General features: G+C 46.7%; 1 protein-coding gene across 5 annotated transcripts in view; it reads left to right on the top strand.

Moving 5' to 3' along the window:
- Nucleotides 1-18,110, top strand: part of faima (Fas apoptotic inhibitory molecule a) — a 40,333-nt gene extending 22,223 nt beyond the window's left edge. For all 5 annotated transcript variants that reach the window (XM_085986534.1, XM_085986535.1, XM_085986533.1 and 2 more), the window contains 2 exons: nt 14,262-14,311; nt 16,964-18,110. In XM_085986534.1, coding sequence (XP_085842660.1) covers nt 14,262-14,311; nt 16,964-17,113 — 200 coding nt within the window. In that variant the 3' untranslated portion in view covers nt 17,114-18,110. The remainder of the gene's footprint in view (nt 1-14,261; nt 14,312-16,963) is intronic.
- Nucleotides 18,111-20,718: the final 2,608 nt, after the last annotated feature.

Here is a 20,718-nt window from a genome sequence, read left to right as displayed (position 1 = left end):
AAACACAGCCTGGTTGCACATTGCACAGGAGGACACAAGCAGGGATGTGGTCAGGAGGACCAGGCTGCAGTGGCACCTACCTTTCAATGATCTCAGTGGATCACAAAACGTTACTGCAAAGCCACAGTCAAAATCACCTTGCTGTGCCACTCAACACATCCCCATCACACTGCCTTCCATACCCTTCTGCACATCCTTACTCACACCAACTTACCTTGCACCTCCCCCCAACCCTCTCTATCTACTTTATCACTTCCCCATCTCACTAGCCACCCCTCACACTCAACCTCATCCTACTGCAAGCATACCAACTAACAATACACAAGGGTAGGCTCTTAAGAGGTTTAGCCAATGTCCATGTGAAATTTCTGGTAATGTGTTGTCATACAGTGAAATCTATTTTTCGAATACTGCCCTTTTTGGACAGATCTGAGCGCACCTTGCAAAGTGTCTTACTGAGTTCCAGTGAATGTTGGGGCATAACTTTACCCCCCCCCCCCCCCCCACTATAGTGATGAGTGTGCATGGAATGGCTTGGAGGTTAAAGGGATGCTTCACAGTGCTGGTATGGGATGGTGTCAACCTGGCGCATCATGTGGCAGCCAGGGTTAACAGCGTCAAGTGAAGTAAATCTGGCCATGGTGGTGCCATCACTGGCCTCCCGGGCAGCAATGTTGTCAGGGGCTGATGCCCTGTGTCCTGTGCAGCATCAGGTGATGGCAGAGAAGGTTGGTATTGGGGCTGATCGTGGAAGGATTCAGAGGACCAAGGTGTGATTTTTTTCAAGGGCACCGATGTTGCTGGAATATATGACAGAAGCGATCTGTCAATGGTGAGAGAGGTTGTTCCAATGAGGTGGCACTAGACATACAGTTCCCTCTAAACACACGCAAGCTGAATAAATCTCTATATGTATTACAAATGAAGTAACCAAAAGTTTCTGCGCTCTGAAACTGACCATCTGCAACATGGCATCCTTTACACCACTTCTGCAGCTGTCGGCTTATCAGAAACATCAGAACAGATTCAACTCAGCCAGGGTGAGCTGGCGTGTTCCCCGAGCAGCGGGTAACCTATGGGGGAGAACGTAAAATTGGAAGGAAGCCTCAAAAAAGCTTTAAATTGGCTCTTAACAAGCCATTTAATTCGTTCAATTGTATCCTCCACTGCTTGGCGTCGGGTCAGTTCTCTGCTGACAGACCCGACACCTGGGAGACTAGTGTGGAGGCGGGTTTCCTACCCGCTGTCAATCTTTCCTATTTTGACAGCGGACCCACCTCCAAACCCGCCCTCTGAGCGCCGGCAAAATTCCAACCAGAGAGTAGAGATAATGGGCTTGATTTTGCCAGGCCCAAGGAGGTAGCATTGGAGGCGTATGAGGTGTTAAAATCGCAAAAACTGGTGGCGGGCCCGATCCCGCCTCCGAGCAATTTTCCCACATGCGAGTTGTCTGACCCCGTCTCCATCCCGCCTCCAAGAGGCGGGATAGGCCCTTAAGGCCCTTAATAACCAGTTAAGTGCCTCTATAATCCCATTTTGAGAGGCCTTTCTGATTTTAACAGTTTTCGCACGTGCTGCACGCCTCCTCTGAAACATGCCAGTGAAACCTGGCGGCAGCACAAGTGGATTGCTTACTAACAGCTACAGCTCCACCATTAAAAAGGAGTTTTCACCAATCATCATTTGCAGGTGGCAGAACTTTGTTGTCTCAGGTCTGGGGGAACTTTTAACAGGCCTACTCATTGTTGTGGAAGTTTGGAGCCTGACACCCATCTCCAATGTGACCTCCTGGGAAACCCCTCTCCCCACTTTGAATGAGTGCTTCCTCAACTAAGGTATATACCAGAAGAATGGGAACCATTTATTTCCTTTCCTCCTGGACATCAGATTCGGACGAAGACCAGCCGCGGCAGCAGCAGAACCCTGAACAACAGCAGCACCAACTGCAGGAACAACAGCAGGAGCTCCAAGCTGCTGCTCACCCACCTGAAGCTGCACAGGCCAGAAGGCGCCAGCGCGCGACCACATTGCTGCCCGGGATGCAAGGGAGGCACTTGGCCAGATCAGCTACCTCAACATAACTGAGCAGCAGTGCCAAAGGAAGCTCAGACTTTCGCGAGAGGTAGTGGGTGACATCTGCACAATGCTGCAGCAAGACCTGGAGCCCAGAGGAGCAGGTGGACACCCCTTATCAGTGGCCATCAAAGTCACCACCGCACTCAACTTTTTTGCTTCAGGCTCAATCAAGGGATCATCCCAGGCGGCCGCACACACTTGCATCACGCAGGTAACCGATGCCCTCTTTGCCATCGCACACAATCACATCCATTTCTCCAAGGATCAAGCCAGTGTAACTGCGCGTGCGGTTGGGTTTGAGAATCTGGCAGGCTTTCCAAGAGTGTAGGGCGTCGTTGACTGCACACATGTGGCCCTTAAGGCACCCCATCACAATCCAGGTATTTTTGTCAACCGCAAGGGCTTCCATTCCCTCAACATACAGCTGGTGTGTGACCACAAGATGGACATTTTGCATGTTTGTGCCAAGTACCCTGGCAGTTGCCATGACTCCTTCACCCTGCGCCAGTCTAGTGTGCCTCCGCTCTTCAGTCTGCCAGACCAACTTTTCGGATGGCTACTTCCAACGAAGCTGAGGAGCGCTACAACTCCAGCCACGTTTCCACCAGATCCATAATCGAGCAAACCATCGGCTTGCTGAAGATGCGCTTCAGATGCCTTGATAGATCAGGTGGAGCCCTGCTGTACTCAGCAGCCAGGGTCTCCAGAATGGTCGTGGTTTGCTGTGCACTTCACAACATGGCACAGCATCGTGGCTTGCAGATGCCTGAGGAACAAGTGGCTCATCACCTAGCCTCCTCAGATGATGATGAGGAGGAGAGCGACAACGAACAGCTTGCAGAGGTGTATCAACCAGCGGCAGCAGCATGCGAGCACATTGCTGCCCGGGATGCAAGGTACGCACTCATCTTGGCCAGATTTGCTTAGCTTGCACAATCAAACACTTTTGCCTCACACCTTTTTATCAGACCATCGACAATGGCCAAGAACCAGAGGATTCCTATCACTCTGACCACCATACTGACAATTGCAAGTCACCCTAAGCCCTCAATGTGGAAGTCCCATTAGCGAAATGACACACGCCACAACTGCAACAGTTTGCCATCAGAATTTTGAATGACAATAACCAACTGATGGCTTTTCAACATTAAACATAACATTTCACCCAAGTGACTACCCTTGTGATTACTTGTGCATTATCTTCCTCTTACCCGTGCTCCTACGTGGTGCTTCCCCTGTGGCTTCAGCAGATGTGGAGGCCCCTTGCTCACTTTCTTGCTGCTCCTGTCTCGACACCTTTGGCGGGTGTCCCATGGGGTTGCGAACCTGTGAGGGCTCGTCAACAGTCTGCTGCTCCTGCGGCTGTGCAAGGGTTGAGACGCCGATCTCAGTTGGGTGGGGACTCTGGTGGGGCTCTAACCGAGGGCTCTACAGTGGCATGGTCGTGTGAGTGCTTGGAGAGGAGCCCCCACTTCCTTGTTGTATGCCACCAACATTCCTCTCATGGGTCAGCCCCACTTCAGAGCTAGCAAGTGGCTTGACAGCACCTTGCTGCAATTCAGGGGGGCCATGAGGACCCGTTTCTGTACTGGAAGTCCTACTCCCGAGGACTTGCCTGAAGGTCTGGTTTGTTTGCTCAAGAGCTGACCATCGCTCCTCAAGAGATGTCAGTCTATTCTGAACAAATACCATGTTTTCCATACCCTGGCGACTAAGCTCCTCCATGGACGTAGCCATCCTCTCCTCTACGGTAGCCAGCCTTACCATGGAGGTAGCCATCCTTTCCACGGAGGTTGCCATCCTTTCCGTGGTGATGCGTTCATGCGCCAACGCCTCCACAAAGGCTCTGCTCATGTTAGCGATGGACTCCTCCATTCGCTCCACACTCAGTGACCCTGGAGACAAAACCTGCCAGAGACTCCTACACCTCTTCCTGGAGTTCCAGCACCACTCTTCTTCTGGATGGACCCGGAGGCAGAGGGTCGACATGCAGCTGAGCTGAGCTGGCAGAGTCCTGCGCCCTCCGACTAGGACTCTGCACTGCTGTCCCTGTCTCCACCATCTGCTGATGCTCACTTGTGAGCTGTGATACACCAGGTGACAACACTGCACTATCTTGCGAAGGTACCACCGAGGTGTGAGTGTCTGCGCTGGTGCTGGGTGCGCTGAATTCTGCTGACGCTGCGCCCTCAGAGGTTGCAGCTTCCTCTGAGGAGTCTGGAGGCTCAGGCTGTTCCTCCTGGATAGTGGGGACGGGGGCTTTCGATGGTCCTGTGGGGGAGTAAAGGAAAGAGTTAAGAGATATGAGTCCAAGGTTACATGCACATTGCATATTGCAGATGATCAAAAGTCAATCTGTTAGAGCATCAGAATCATTATCAGTGACTCATGCAATGTCAATGAGAGAGATGATAAACTATTCTGTCACCAGCTTGCTCTGATGCACCTGTCTGTCCGTCCCCCACTTGCGCATCCTCCTCCACTCCCACGATCTCCAGGGCCGCCTCCTCCCAGGGGGTGAGCTGGGCAACTGATGGTGGCCCTCCTCCTGTCCTCATTCTCTTTTATTGTGAGCACTCTTTTCCTGCAATGAGGGAGACAAGTGGAGTTTGAGAGAATGAGGGAGTGAATGTAGAGAATCCATATCATTGATGGTTAGAAGGAGACGAAGATGGAGTGAGGTGGCAAGACCAAGGGCCCTCCCTGTGTGTTGTAAGTTGTTTTCATAGCATCACAGTGATAGGGAGTGTGAGGGCTGCATAGTCGAATAATTAGGTGAATGTGACCATAGAGAGAGAGGGAATGGGTAAGGGTGCAGGGATGTCAGTGTCAAGTGGGATGTGGAAGAAGAGGTTGTCAAAGCTGAGTGCTGATGAGGAGAGGCAATGGGGATCAGATTGAGGGTGATGGGAAAGTCATACTCACTTTTCCAGTGCGCAGAAGGTCATGAAACCTCTTCCTGCACTGCAGCCAAGTTCTGTGGCACATAGACAAAGAGTTGACCTCCTGGGCCACTTGCATCCACACAACTTTTGTCTGCTGGGGAGGCTTCTTCCTCCCTGAGGAAGGGAAGAGCACCTCCTTATTTCCTCTTGCTCCCTCCACCAGAGCTTGCAGGGAGGCATCATCGAACCTTGGTGCAGACTTTGGCCTACTGCTGGACATATTGGCTGGAGGAATCTATCACAGCAAAGGGCATAAGATTTGCAGTCTGCAGAAGAAGCAAGGCTGCTTGCAGGCCTTAAATCCAGCAGCATTGATGACGTCATTGGAGTCGACTTTCAGGATGGAAAGACTAAGTGGGCCAGGGGCTCCCACACGCTGGAAATCAATTGCCCAATTAGGGGAAAATCGCATATTTTTCCCACATCAAAGTGGAGTCGGGTGGCTAACACGAAAAGCGGCTGACACGCCTCCAGCCCGCCCCAATGGCAAAATCGAGCCCAGTGGGTATGTACTTCACTTGGCAAGATGTGATTAGTGGTGTTCCCCCAAGGCTCTGTACTGGGACCTCAAATTTTCACTATATTTATAAATGACTTGGATGAAAGAATAAAGAGGTGTATATCCAAGTTTGCTGACGACATCAAGTTAGGTGGCACAGTAAATAGTGCAAATGGGAGCAGAAAGTTGCAAAGAGACATTGATAGATTAAGTGAGGTGGGCAAAATGTGGGGAAGTGTGAGGTCATCCACTTTGGAGATAAGAGTATTTTATAAATGGTGAGAAACTAGAAACTGTGGAGGAGCAGAGAGATTTAGAGGTCCATGTACAAAAAATCACTAAAAGCAGGTACAAAAAATAATTTAAAAGGCTAATGGAATGTTGGCCTTTATCTCCAGGGGGCTGGAATACAATGAGGTGGAAGTTATGTTGCAGTTATATAAAGCTCTGGTTATGCCCCATTTAAAGTACTGCATTTAGTTCTGGTCACCGCACCCCAGGAAGGATATATTGGCTTTGAAGGGGATGCAGCACAGATTCACCTGAATAATACCAGGGCCAAAAGGGTTAAATCATGAGGATGGGTTTCAGAGACTAGGCTTATATTCCCTCAAGTATAGAAGTATAAGGGGTGATTTAATTGAGAGATTTATGACGATTAAAGGAGTTAATAGAGAGAAAAGATTTCCTCTGGTGGGGGAGTCTAGAACAAGGGGACGTAACCTTAAAATTAGAGCTAGGCAGTTCAAGGGTGATGTCAGGAAGCACTTATTCATACAAAGTGTAGTGGAAATCTGGAACTCACTTCCCACAAAAAGCTATTGAGGCTGGGTCAATTGAAAATTTCAAAACTGAGATTCATATATTTTTGTTAGGCAAGGGTATTACTGGCTACGGAACCAAGGCAGGTAAATGGCGTTAAGATACAAATCAGCCAGGATCTAATTGAATGGTGGAACAGGCTCAAGGATGCAGGGCTTCTTCAAAGCTGTTCTTGCCAGCCTCTCAAGTTCCATCCTAAATGCTAAAAAGCAGAGGCAGCATGCTATAGACAGGGCTAAGCGATCCCACAATCAACGGATCCGATCAAAGCTCTGCAGTCCTGCCACACCCAGTCGTGAATGGTGGGGGACCATTAAACAACTACCGGGAGGAAGAGCCTCCAAGAATATCCCCATCCTCCGTGATGGTGGAGCCCAGCACGTGAGTACAAAAGACAAGGCTGAAGCATTTGCAACCAACTTCAGCCAGAAGTGCCGAGTGGATGATCCATATTGGCCTACTCCCGAGGTCCCCACCATTACAGAAGCCATTCTTCAGCCAATTTGACTCACTCCACATGATAGCAAGAAACGGCTGAGCGCACTGGATACAGCAAAGGCTATGGGCCCTGACAACATCCCGGCTATCGGCTGAAGACTTGTGCTCCAGAACTAGCCGCGCCTCTAGCCAAGCTGTTCCAGTACAGCTACAACACTGGCATCTATCCGACAATGTGGAAAACTGCCCACGTATGTCTTGTCCACAAAATGCAGGACAAATCCAACCCAGCCAATTACTGCCCCATCAGTCTACTCTCAATCATCAGCAAAGTGATGGAAGGTGTCATCGACAGTGCTATCAAGCGGCACTTCTCACCAATAACCTGCTCACTGATGCCCAGTTTGGGTTCCGCCAAGACCACTCGGCTCCCGACCTCATTACAGCCTTGGTCCAAACATGGACAAAAGAGCTGAATTCCAGAGGTGAGGGAAGAGTGACTGCCCTTGACATCAAGGCAGCATTTGACCAAGTGTGACACCAAGGAGCCCTAGTAAAACTGAAGTCAATGGGGATCAGGGAAACCTGTCCACTGGCTGGAGTCATACCTAGCACAAAGGAAGATGGTTGTGGTGGTTAGAGGCCAATCATCTCCGCCCCAGGAAATTGCTGCAGGCGTTCCTCAGGACAGTGTCCTAAGCCCAAGCGTCTTCAGCTGCTTCATCAATGACCTTCCCTCAATCATAAGGTCAGAAATGAGGATGTTCGCTGTTTGCACAGTGATGCTCACTCCCTCCAACGTGGTGGCAGTGTGTACAAGCGTATCTACAAGATGCGCTGCAGGATGTTCCCCTCCAAGCCACACACCATTCTGACTTGGAAATATATCGCCGTTCCTTCATCGTTGCTGGGTCAAAATCCTGGAACTCCCTCCCTAACAGCACTTTGGGAGTACCTTCACCACAGGGCCTGCAGCGGTGCAAGAAGGCAGCTCACCACCACCTTTTCAAGGGCAATTAGGGATGGGCATTAAATGCTGGCCTTGCCAGCGACGCCCACATCCTGTGAATGAATTTTTTAAAAATCCAAATCCTACTGCCCCACTCTCTCCTCATAGTTCTGTATCTTGCTCTACTTCAAATATTCATCTAATTTTCCATTGAAAGAAGCAATAAGCTCTAGCTCAACAACTCCATCTGGCAAAGTATTACATACTCCGACAACTCTCTGCTTAAAGCAATTTCTCCTAACCTCTTTCCTCACTCCTTAGTGACAATTTTAAATTGTCGACCTCTCGTCACTGATTCCCCAACCAGAGGAATAATCTTTCCCTATCCACTCTATTAAAACCCATAAAAGTTTTTAAAACTTTTATTGAATGGCATGTTGGCCTTCTCTGCTCCAGTGGAAATAGTCCCAGTATCTTAAATCTCTCTTTGTAACTATAATTTCCTATCTCTGGAATCCTCCTGATGAATGTACACTATCCGCGCTCTATCGGGGGGATATTAACTCAGGTGCGGGATGGTGTTGTGTTTCCCACACGAATCTAAATGGATGTGGGAGATTGCTGCAATTTTAACTTAAGTGGCCAATTGATTTCCAGCGTGTGGGAAGCCTTTGCAAATGGGTTTTTCATGACTGAAAGCCCCCTCTGATGACGTCATCATTGCTGCTGCATTTAAGGTCCACAGCAAGCCTTGCTTCTTCTGCAGTCTGCCAAGCTTCTTGACTGTGCAGTGTGAGGGAGCTGCAGCAAAAATGACAAGCGGGAGGGCCAGATCAGCTCCTCGCTTTGACGAGGTGGCACTGCAGGCATTAGTGGATGGGGCTAGGGCCACCAGGGAGGAAGAGGCCTCCCACTCAGACCAAGGCAGTGTGGATGCAGGTGGCTGAGGAGGTCAACTCCTTGGGAGTCACCCGCAGAACCTGGATACAGCGCAGGAAAAGATTTCATGACCTTCAGCACACTGGAAAAGTAAGTATGAATTTCCCATCACCCTCAATCTGATCCCCATTGCCTTTCCTCACCAGCACTCAGCTTTAGCAATCTCTTCCTCCACATCCCACTTGACACTCACATCCATGCACTCTTACCCATTCCCTCTCTCTCTATGCTCACATTCACATAACTATTACACCATGCAGCCCTCACACTCCCTATCACTCTGATGCTTTGAACACAACTGACAACACACAGGGAGGGCCCTTGGTCTTGCAACCTCACTCCATCTTTGTCTCCTTCTAAGTATCTATGCTATGCAATCTCTACACTCACTCCTTCATTCTCACTCAACCTCCACTTGTCTCCCTCATTGCAGGAAAAGAGAGCTCACAACAAAAGAGAGCGAGCCAGGACAGGAGGAGGGACAGCCTCAATAGCCCACCTGACCCCCTGGGAGGAGGCCGTCCTGGAAATTATGGGCATTGAGGATGATTCACGCGTGGGGGACGGACAGACGGGTGCAACACAGCAAGCTGGTGACAGAAAAGTTTCCCATCTCTTTCTTTGACATTGCATGAGTCACTGATAATGATTGTGAAGCTGTAGCAGATGCACTTATGAGCATCTGCAAAAAGCTATGTGCATGTAGCCTTTCCATCACATCTCTTGACTCTTTCCTTTACTCCCCCACAGGACCATCACAAGCATCCGCCCCCCCTAGCCAGAAAGAAGAGGCTGAGCAGCCAGACTCCTCAGAGGAAGCTGCAACCTCTGAGGGCACAACGTCACCAGAATTCACCGCACCCAGCACCAGCGCAGACACTTGCACCTCGGTGGGACTTTCGGGGCATAGAGTAGTGTTGTCACCTGGTGTATCACAGCTCACAAGTGAGCATCAGCAGATTGTGGAGACAGGGACAGCAGTGGAGAGTCCTAGTTGGAGGGCGCAGGACTCTGCCAGTCAGCTCAGCAGCATGTCGACCCTCTGCCTCTGGGTCCATCCATAAGATCAGAGGTGATGGAACTCCAGGCACAGATGCAGGAGTCTCTGGCAGGTTTTGTCTCTAAGGTCGCTGTGAGTGTGGAGTGAATGGAGGAGTCCATAGCGAACATGAGCAGAGCCTTTGTGGAGTAATTGGCGCATGAACGCATCACCACAGAAAGGATGGCTGCCTCCGTGGAAACGATTGCTACCTCCGTGGTAAGGCTGGCTACCGTAGAGGAGAGGATGGCTACGGTAGAGGAGAGGAGGGCTACGGCCATGGAGGAGCTTAGTCACCAGGGTATGGAAAACATAGGGTTCCCCTTGTCCTCACCTTTCACCCCACCAGCCTCCACATTCAACGGATCATCCTCCGGCATTTCCGCTACCTCCAAAGTGATCCCACCACCAAACGTATCTTCCCCTCCCCTCCCCTTTCAGCATTCCGCAGGGACCGCTCCCTCCGAGACACCCTAGTCCACTCCTCTATCACCCCAAACAGCCCTTCCCCTTCGCCTGGCACCTTCCCGTGCAAGCGGAGGAGACGTAACACCTGCCCCTATACCTCCCCCCTTCCCACTGTCCAGGGCCCCAAACACCCCTTCCAGGTGAAACAGCGATATACTTGTACTTCTCGCAATCTAGTATACTGTATTCGCTGCTCACGATGCGGTCTCCTCTACATTGGGGAGACCAAACGCAGATTGGGTGACCGCTTTGTGGAACACCTCCGTTCAGTCCGTAAGGGTGACCCCGAGCTTCCGGTCGCCTGTCATTTTAATTCACCGCTCCATTCCCACTCGGACCTCACCGTCCTTGGCCTCTTGTATTGTTCCACGGAAGCTCAACGTAAACTCGAGGAACAGCACCTCATCTTCCGATTAGGCACTCTGCAGCCTTCCGGACTCAATATCGAGTTCAACAATTTCAGATCATAAGCTCGGCCCCCATTTCATTTTCTCTTGTAATTGTTCCACTCCTTTCCCCCCCCCCCCCCCCCTTTCCTTTTGTTTCTCTCTCACACCTGGCAGCTATCTTTTGCCCTGCCAGTACACTTTACACCTAATCCCAGCCTATTACCATCTCGTCTAGCTTCTAATCTCTTTTACTTCTTTTGTTTCTTTTATTCTTTTGTCCGATCGCAGCCCTGCCTTCGATCTAGTTTCTTTTCTTTCCAGTTTTGAAGAAGGGTTCAACCCGAAACGTCAACTCAAATTTCTCTCCACGGATGTTGCCTGACCTGCTGAGTTTTTCCAGCATTTTCTGTTGTTATTATGGAAAACATGGTCATTGTTCAGAATAGAATGACATCTCTGGAGGAGCGATAGGCATCTATTGAACAGAGAAACCAGACCTTCATGGAAGTCCTTCGGAGTAGGACTGCCATTGCAGATACGGGTCCCCATGGCCCCCCTGATGTGCAACAAGGTGCTCTCCAGCCACTTGCAGGCGCTGAGGGGGACCTGACCCATGAGAGGGAGGTTGGTGGCAGACCTCAAGGAAGTGGGGGCTCCTCTCCAAACGCTCACACTTCCATGCCACTGCAGAGCCCTCGATCAGAGCCCCACCGGAGTCCACACCCAAGTGAGATAGGCGTCTCAACCCCTGCACAGCCGCAGGAGCAGCAGACTGTTGACGAGCCCTCACAGGCTCGCCACCCCAGAGGACGCCCGCCAAAGGTGTCGAGACAGGAGCAACAGCAAAGTGAGCAAGGGGACTCCACATCTGCTGAAGCCACAGGGGAGGCACCACGTAGGAGCATGCGTAAGAGGAAAATTCTGCACAAATAGTACTACAAGGGTAGTCACTTGGGTGCAATTTTGTGTTTACTGTAAAAATGCCATCACTTCGTTATTGTACATAAAATTTCTGATGGCAAATGTTGCAGTTGTATCGTCTGTCATTTCGCTAGTGGGACTTCCCCATTGAGGGCTTAGGCATACTTGCAACTGTCAGTATGGTGGTCAGAGTGCTAGGAATCCTCTGGTTCTTGGCCATTGTCAATGCTCTGGTAAGAAGCTGCGAGGCAGAAGTGTTTGTTTGACTAGGCTAAGCAGATCTGGCCAGGATGAGTGTGTGCCTTGCATCCCGGGCAACAATGTTGTCGCACGCTGGCGCCTTCTGGCCTGTGCATCTTCAGTTGGGTGACTAGCAGCTTGCTGTTCCTGCTGCTGCTGCTGTTGCTCATGGTTCTGCTGCTGCCGCGGCTGGTGCTCGAGCTCCTCTAATGCCCAGATGGGAAGGAAATAAATGGCTCCCATGCTTCTGGTATATGCCTCCGTTGAGGAAGCGCTGAGTGAAGGTGGCAAGAGGAGTTTCCCAGGAGGTCACACTGGAGATGGGTGCGAGGCTCCAACCTTCCACAGGTGCGGTTAAGCCTTCTAAAAGTTGCCCCAGACCTGAGACCACTAAGTCCTTCCACCTGCAAATCATGGCTGATCAAATCTCTTTAATGGTTGACCTGCAGTTGATAGTCAGCAATCCAATAGTGCTCCTGCCAGGTTTCACATTCGTGTTTCCCACCAGGCGTGTTTCATGTGGGAAAAGGGTTAAATTCGCACGGGCCTTTCAAAATAGGATTATAGAGGCCATTTAGTGGTTGTTAAGGGTCTTAACGACCAGTCCCGCCTGTTGGATGCGGGACGGAGTTGGGACCATCAGACACGCCCGAGTTAAAATTGCTCGGAGTCGGGAACCAGGCCGGGGGGGGGGGGGGTCCTGCCCGCCAGCTTTTGCGATTTTAACCCCCCGCACGCCTCCAAGCCCGACTCCACGGCTCAGTGAAAATTGAGCCCTATGGCTTTAATGTCCTCTCTATAATGGGGTGCACATGGTACTACCTGTGCCTAACCCAACTTTTGTGCAAATTTACGATTACCTCTTTCGGCGTGGGGGGGTGCGGGCAGCGGTGGGAACCGTGTAGCACCGGAAACCAACATGAAATGGGTGTCGCAACAGAAACTTGCACCCAAAGATATTGGCCTAAGGCTCACTAGTAATTGGTCCTCGGTCCTCATCTCCACTAAAACCAGCGAGTTGTGGATATCAGTCGGACATCCTGATGCAGTCCATCTCCAATCTGAGCGATATCCATTTACCTTACCTCTTGGTCTTAGGAAATTCGGGCAGCTCAGCTGCCCAGTTGATGACGAATTTGGAGCGCAGTCCTAAAACAGTTGTCAGGACTCTGATTCGCATATTCAAGGCAATTATCGCCTGCTTTATGTGTGTGTGCACCCTCGACATTTGGAAGTCGTCAGCTTCCAGTTTGGCAGCCGGCACACTTCTGGGGGAGTTTGGGCACGGGAGATGGCGACTAGAAATTGGTCTTGCCAACGCAAATTCTTTGCCCAAAAAATGGGCACAAGGACCAATTTCTCTTCCTTTTACTCTTGTACTTGAAGCCCCTATTTAGAAACCCCAATATGTTAGCCTTCTTTATGGCTTTGTCTACCTGCACACATTTTGAGGGAACTATGTTTCGTGAACCCCTAGGTCTTTGCTCATCCACACCCTTCAGTGTCTTTTTGAGTGTATACTCATTCCTTTTTTTCCCCTCCCAAAATGTTATCTCCCACTTATCCACATTAAATTGCACCTGTCACGTGTTGTCCTTTCCAATAATCTTACTGTCTTCCTGAAATCTTTTACCATACTTCCCACTGTTTGCCAAAATTCCTTTATGCCATCAGCAAATTCCAAGATAGTGCTCCCTATGCCCAAGTCCAAATCATCTATATATACCATGAACAAAAATGAACCCAGTACTAACCCCATGGGGTACACCACTTCCAACCCTTCTCCAATCTGAGCAATCTTGGTTTCTTGTCTGTCAACCAACTTTATATCCATGTTGCTATACTTTGTATTATACCATATTCTCTAAATTCTGCCTTATTTGTAAATAAAAGATACAAAATATTTGTTTACTATCTTTGCTATACCTCATCTTGGACTCCCCCCATCAAACCTCAGCAGCCCTACTGTCTATAATTACTTGTATTTCTTATATGCTTATAAAGGCCTTTACTATTTCCTTTTTTATATTAATCCGTAAGGTGTTTTTCATACTTCCCTTTCACCCTTCCAATCTCCTTTTTCATCTCCCCACTACACTTTCTGTATTGCTCAATGATTTCTTTAGTATATAGCCAAGACTCCATTATATATCAGTTTTTGTTTTATATGTGTCTTTGTGTGCAATTAACAAAATAACCAGCATAATTTTATAAACTATCATTGTACATGCATTCTTTTTTATTTGTATAATCTCTTAATTTTCCCTATGTAGTGCAGAATTAACGTTTTCATATCCATTTTGTTTGCAACAATATTGCTTGCATCCACCATAAAAAAAGCAAACTACTGCTAATTTTTTATAAGTAAATGTAATGAGATTTTACTGTTGTTTGAAGTAAAATGAAGAATGGAAAGCAATTAGACGAGTAGTTTGGCTCCGTGATGTCAGAAAAGAGAAATGAAAAGCAAATTTAAACTCTCGCATTTAGTACTTTTCCCTATAATTTTATCATTTTGTGATATTTGTCCTTGCAGAGAAGGACACCATGGATGTTTGGTGCAATGGGAAGAAGGTGGAGACAGCGGTAAGTGTTTGAAAGTTAGAGATGATTTTTCTTTGGTATTGTGTAAAATATGCACGTGATCATCAAACATATTTTTCCTTTCAGTGTTTCTTTTTGAGCAGAGAAAAGTTTAAGTGGTCCACTGCATCAATTAACACAAAGCTTTTAACATTAAGCTTATATTTAAAGGAGTGTGGTTGCTGTTTTGATACTGTACTTGTAGCAGTTGTGATTCACAAAAATATGAAATTGCACTCGCTTAGTTTCTGTTTCACATTTAACAGACTTGAAACTGACTTGAAAGGGCTGCACAATGGCTCAACTAAGTAAGGCAATGAGTAACTGAGCCATAAAGACAGGAAGGTTTTGAATCCTTCTGTATTTGGTAGTGGTGGTGTTGGTGGTGGTATGGACACTGAAGTTGGCCGAAAAGCCCTTGGATAAGAGAAGGGAAAAATTAACCTGAGTTCCTACTCCTTATCACCCTTGCTGGAAGTGTGCATGTGTGGATATTGGACAAGGACAGGATTTGAATCAAGTATGATGTGCTCTATTCCACCATCCACCCCTGCAGTTAAATAGACTTGCCAACACATGCCTATCTAGTCTCACATTTCAAGAATGGCCAGTTGGTTGAGGTACCAAAGGGTACCCCAGCATGCAGTCAACATCTTAAGGGGAGGAGAGAAAATTGGAAAAATGAAAGAAGCAAACTTAAAGGTCAAATTTGTCTCAGTAAGATCTTGTTTGATGGTACAAAACATTTGGTTTATAAATAATTACATAATAAAGTTTTAATGTGTTAGGAACTTGACTCCATTGAATTTGTATTTACAACTGTTCTGTTGCCCAACTACAGTACCACATTCATGAGACACATCCAAGTGCATCTCCTGTAACCTGAATGTTGGAAATTACTAGTCAGCTACTGTTCATTATATGGGCTTTATTAAATAAATCCACGTAATTTCATCAGCAATCTTGTCAGATAGGATAGATTTTGGTACAAAATACATATTTATAGTGTGCCATTTTATTGATCTGAGTACTGTATCTAAATTAAAACATTGCTTTATTAATGGTTTTCCTGCTTGCTCAATCTACGGCAAAATCTACTGCTTTAAGTAACAGAGTGAAACGACTTGTATTAAATGTGATATAGATTCAGTTTGGCTCAGCTTTCACCTCTGAGTCAGGAGATTGTGGGTTCAAGCCCCACTCCAGGTCTTGTGCATATTATCTAGGCCTATACTTCACTGCAGTACTAAGGGAGTGCTGCATTGTCAGTTATGCTGTATTTCAGCTGAGATGTTAAACTGAGGCCCTGTCTGCCTGTAAAAGATCCTTGTGCTATTTTTAAGAGCAGACTGTTCCCATGGTGTCCTATCAGCATTCTTCTCTCAACCACCACCGCCAAAAATTGATTTACAGGTCATTTATCTCCTATTATTTGCTGTTTATGGCAGGGGTTCTCAAACCTTTTTGCTTCTGAAGCCCCTCCACCCCCCCCCCCCATGGTATAAAAATTCCACAGACCCCCTGTAACACAACACAAGTATTTTTTTCCGTATAAAGATTAGTTATACAATTAAACATATATATTTATTATTTTTGTTTTACTTAATGTGAATGTTGTTGCTGCTGCTGAGCAACAATTCTGTCAAGACGTGGAGGTACCTTCGACAAAAATGAGTAAAAAGTGGGAAATGATTTAACCAAAAAAGTCAAAAAATGCATGTAGAATCCAAGTCCGAAAGGGAAAACGGTGAACCAAAAAGCAGGGAAACGACAAACCAAAAGCTGCAAAAATTAGTAAATGATGGCAAATCATTAACTGAAAGTAGAAAAATACCTGCAGAGACCACGTCCGAAATGGGAAATGGTTAACTAAAAAGCAGGGAAATGATAAACCAAAACATGCAGAAATTAGTAAAAAGGCGGGAAATGGTCAACCAAAAGCCTAAAATAATTTTCATAAATGGTTAACCAAGTGCCTTCCTGAAAAAGACTGCTGCCCTCTGCGGGTGGGGGCCTGGAATTACCTTGGTTAATGATTTCCCATTGTGCATTTTCCCCGAATTGTACAGCCGCAGTTGAATGCATTTTGCTCCAGAGTTCCGAGTCTGATTTCCTCCAGGAGTGGCTCGTTGGAAAACGCTGGCACTGCCACATGCTATTTGGCTGCACTGACCCCAATCGAGCAAGGGAAGCAGGTAAAATGGCAACTCCACTGCCGGGACAGCTGTGCCAACCCGGTGTTCTGTTGATACCTTCAGGTCGGAAAATTGGATCTCCTCCGGGCCAATGACAGATGAAAGGACTTGCTGAGCTAGTCGGGCAGCACCAAGGCTGCCATCTGCGGGTGCACCAGTCACCTTACCTCGCTAATTGATTTTCAGTTCACCAGTCGGCACTTCTGGGGCGCTCCGGTCAGGCGTGTTTTGCTCCGGAGTTCCGAGTCTGATTTGGTGGACCCCTTGATATTTAGGGGTCCGTGGACCCCTGGTTGAGAATCCCTGGTTTATGGGATTTATGCATTAATTGGGTGCCACAATTGCCTAAATATTGGCTACACTTTAAAAGTGCTTTGGGACATTCTGACGACAGGATGAGGTGCTATATCAATACAGGTTCTTTCCTTTACCTAAATCATTTTATTTGTTAATTTTGTAGGGAGAATTTGTGGAAGATGGCACTGAGACCCACTTTACTATCAGCAACCATGACTGCTGTATCAAAGCTGTTAGCAGTGGGAAACGAAGAGAAGGAATCATCCACACTCTTATTATGGATGACCGAGAAATCCCAGAAACTGTAGAGTAACTTCCTATATGCCATCTGCACAAAAGAACAAATATTCTAGAATATATTGGTACACCAGTTGTCATGAAATCAACCATGTCACAGTAATGAAGACATACTACTGAAGCTGTCAGTTAAGAAAATGCATGTTTCAGTGCATATATCACACTTCAGTGACAATTAGAATTGGTTGGTTGATCTGAAGCTACTCTGTTGCTGTCAAACCATCTAAAACAAGCATTTTTAATGAACTATAATTTTGCTGTTCCCTGTATTTAAAGCGAACAGGGTATGTTGTGATCTATGCTTCTGGTATAGATGATAGATGAATAAAATGTTACAGGTACAAATAATGAATTAGGAATTGTTTATAAATTCAAAAAATGTAGCACATGTTTTAATTTTGACATTTCTAGTTTTAATGACAACCTTTAATTCTTTTACAGTATAAATTTATCTTTCACTATATTTTTGTGATAAGAGGCCTCTATTCCATATATTGTAAACTAATTAAAAACCATGGAGTTAAATGAAAAATAAAGATAATTTATTAATGTTTTAAGTTGCACTGTGCACTTCACATTAATAGAAAGCACAGTTACATAAGAATAGGTCAGGATCAGTTTCTTCAGTAAGTTTGAATTTTATTCTTAATTAATGTAAACATGACACAAACATAAATATGGGACAAGAAAGGAATTTTATGCCTAACAGATGACATTTAGTCTATACGCTATTCTGTTAATGCATGTCCAGGTTCAGATCAAATGTTTTCATTGGTGCAGCAACATCTGGCCAGGCCAAATTTAAGCAAATTATGCTCCCTAAACAGGAGTTTGTGTAAATGTTTTAAAAGTTTTTATGTAACTAATCCTGTTTGCCTCTTTACACTGAAAAATATGTGCCCAAGCATGCATATTGTATTGGTACAGGGATTTTTACAGAAGACTTTTATGCTGTAGATTTAATTTTTTTATTAAAGCTTTTATTTAATACAAATAAATGATTTTGCATTATAGTAGTCTGTGATTTTGTCTGAGCATAAAAACAAAATTCACCTAGTCATAGAGTTATACAGCACCGAAAGAGGCCCTTCGGCCCATCGTGTCCGCGCCGGCCATCAAGCCCTGTCTATTCTAATCCCATTTTCCAGCACTTGGTCCGCAGCCTTGTATGCTATGGCATTTCAAGTGTTCATCTAAATGCTTCTTGAATGTTGTGAGGGTTCCTGCCTCAACCACCCTTTCAGGCAGTGAGCTCCAGATTCCAACCACCCTCTGCAAACTTACTGATCATACCTCCTACATTCATATCTAAATCATTAATGTACACTACAAACAGCAAAGGACCCAGCACCAATCCCTGCAGTACACCACTGGACACGGGCTTCCAGTCACAAAAACAACCTTCGACCATCACCCTCTGCCTCCTGCCACTAAGCCAATTTTGGATCCAATGTGCCAAGTTGCCCTGGATCCCATGTGCTCTAACCTTCTTGACCAGTCTCCCATGTGGGACTTTGTCAAAAGCCTTACTGAAGTCCATGTAGACTACATCAACTGCACTACCCTCATCCACACACCTAGTCACCCCCTTGAAAATTTCAATCAAATTGGTCAGACATGATCTCCCCCTGACAAAGCCATGCTGACTATCCCTGATTAACCCCTGCCTCTCCAAGTGGAGACTAATTCTGCCCCTCAGAATTTTTTCCAATAATTTCCCTACCACTGATGTTAGGCTCACTGGCCTGTAATTCCCTGGTTTATTCCTACTACCCTTCTTGAACAATGGTACTACGTTAGCTGTTCTCCAGTCCTCTGGCACCTCCCCTGTGGCCAGAGAGGTTCTGAAAATTTGTGTCACAGCCCCTGCAATCTTCTCTCTTGCCTCACACAGCAGCCTGGAATACATCCTGTCAGGGCCTGCAGATTTATCCACTTTCAATTGTTTAATCCACCTGAGTAATTGTTTATGATTTTTGTGTAAAGATTTTCATTTTCCTGTGGTTCTCAAAGCTGGTAGATTGTGTGCCAAAATTGCTGAGAAATTAAGTAAAAATTTGAAAAGGTACATTGCACTGATAATATTTATCACTTCAATTTATTATATTCCATGAGCCTTGTCCTTGCACGCTCACTCTAACTAATGTATTTCTTTGTCTCAAGGACTGAGGCCACCCCCACGGCTGCCTTGCATTCCTACTTCTAACCTCTTTCTCCCTCCCCACCCCCCACCACTACCGACCATCTCCCCCTTGCGTTCCTACTTCTAACCTTTTTCTCCCTCCCCATCCCCCACCACTACCACACACTCATCACCTGGACACCCCATCACTTTGTAACTTCTAACCCGTTCCCTCACTGTCGCTCTCCAAGCTCATCTCCTGCCCCCTTAATCCCCTCCATATCCAACTCCTGATTATTTAACTATCTTGCCTGGCACCAATGCTTTCTTCAGACACTACCCCTTTTCCTTTGAAAACCACCCCACTCAACAAAAAGCCCAGATATGACACATCCACTCCCTACAAACTACTACATACAGTAATTATCTAACCTTTTTTTCCAAGTTTTCTTGAATATGTTGTTACTTCACAGCTGTGTGCTTACCTCCCCTCCAACTCCCTGTTCAAATCCCTTCAATCTGGTTTCTACTCTGCTTGAAGCCATAAATTATATCCTCTACAACTGTGACCTTGGTGCTTTATCGTTACATGTTCTTTCTGCTTTCAACATGGTCAGTCACACCATTTTCCTCCACTGACTGTCCTCTTTAATCCACCTCAGTGGGACAGCCTTTGTGCAGCCAGCACATTTTCAACAATGGCTTCTCTAACCTCTGCACAGTAACCTCTGGAGATCCCTGCAAATTCTTAATGCTTATCGACATGCTGGCCCACAATGATGCCCATAGAGATGAGTCAACTGCCACATACCTGCTAAGACCAGCTCACTATTTGCCCGCCACTTCCCTCAACCCATGACTATCTCTATCCCTGTCAGATTGCCTGTGTAATGTGGATGAGTCAGAATTTCTTACAGTTGAATATCAAGAAGACCTAAGCTATTGTTTTCACCTCTACCAAAAAACAACACACCCTTCTCATTGATTCATACCCGCTCCCTGGTTGCTTGGTTAGGCTGGATCAGACTGCATGCAACCACAATGTTCTGTTCAACCCTGTGTAGGGTTCTTAAAATTCCCACATTCCCCAAAAGTTATGGATAACGGGACCCTGTATGGACAAGTTAGTAAAAAGGGTACCCAAAATGGCTTCTGCAACCTCGTGACCAATAGTACAAGATTTTAAAAAGCAAGGCCCTGCAAACAGGCAGGCACTTTTCAAAGACCTGAAACGAAACCTAAAATGCATGAACCTGTGAAGAGACTTTGTGGAGCCAGACAGCTAAAGCAAACACAGAATATGCATTCATTCACCTTGAAACAGATCAGGTTAGAATGGGCCTAAATCGAGGCCATTAGGTTTCTGCATATTTAATCGGTAACAGCTCACAGTAGCCATCAAGCCAGGATGAGGACAATTAAGTTTCATAAATGACAAACAGCCAGGACATCAAAGCCATTAAACACGGAGACAACCACTCCAGAAGTCGTTAAAGTAA

The sequence above is a fragment of the Somniosus microcephalus genome, chromosome 4 (assembly GCF_052327205.1).
Source record: "Somniosus microcephalus isolate GS21.2 chromosome 4, FLI_Smic_1.0, whole genome shotgun sequence".
NCBI classification, from domain to species: domain Eukaryota; kingdom Metazoa; phylum Chordata; class Chondrichthyes; order Squaliformes; family Somniosidae; genus Somniosus; species Somniosus microcephalus.
The sequence above is the reverse complement of the archived record's forward strand: the minus strand, read 5'-3'. Positions and strand labels throughout refer to the sequence as shown.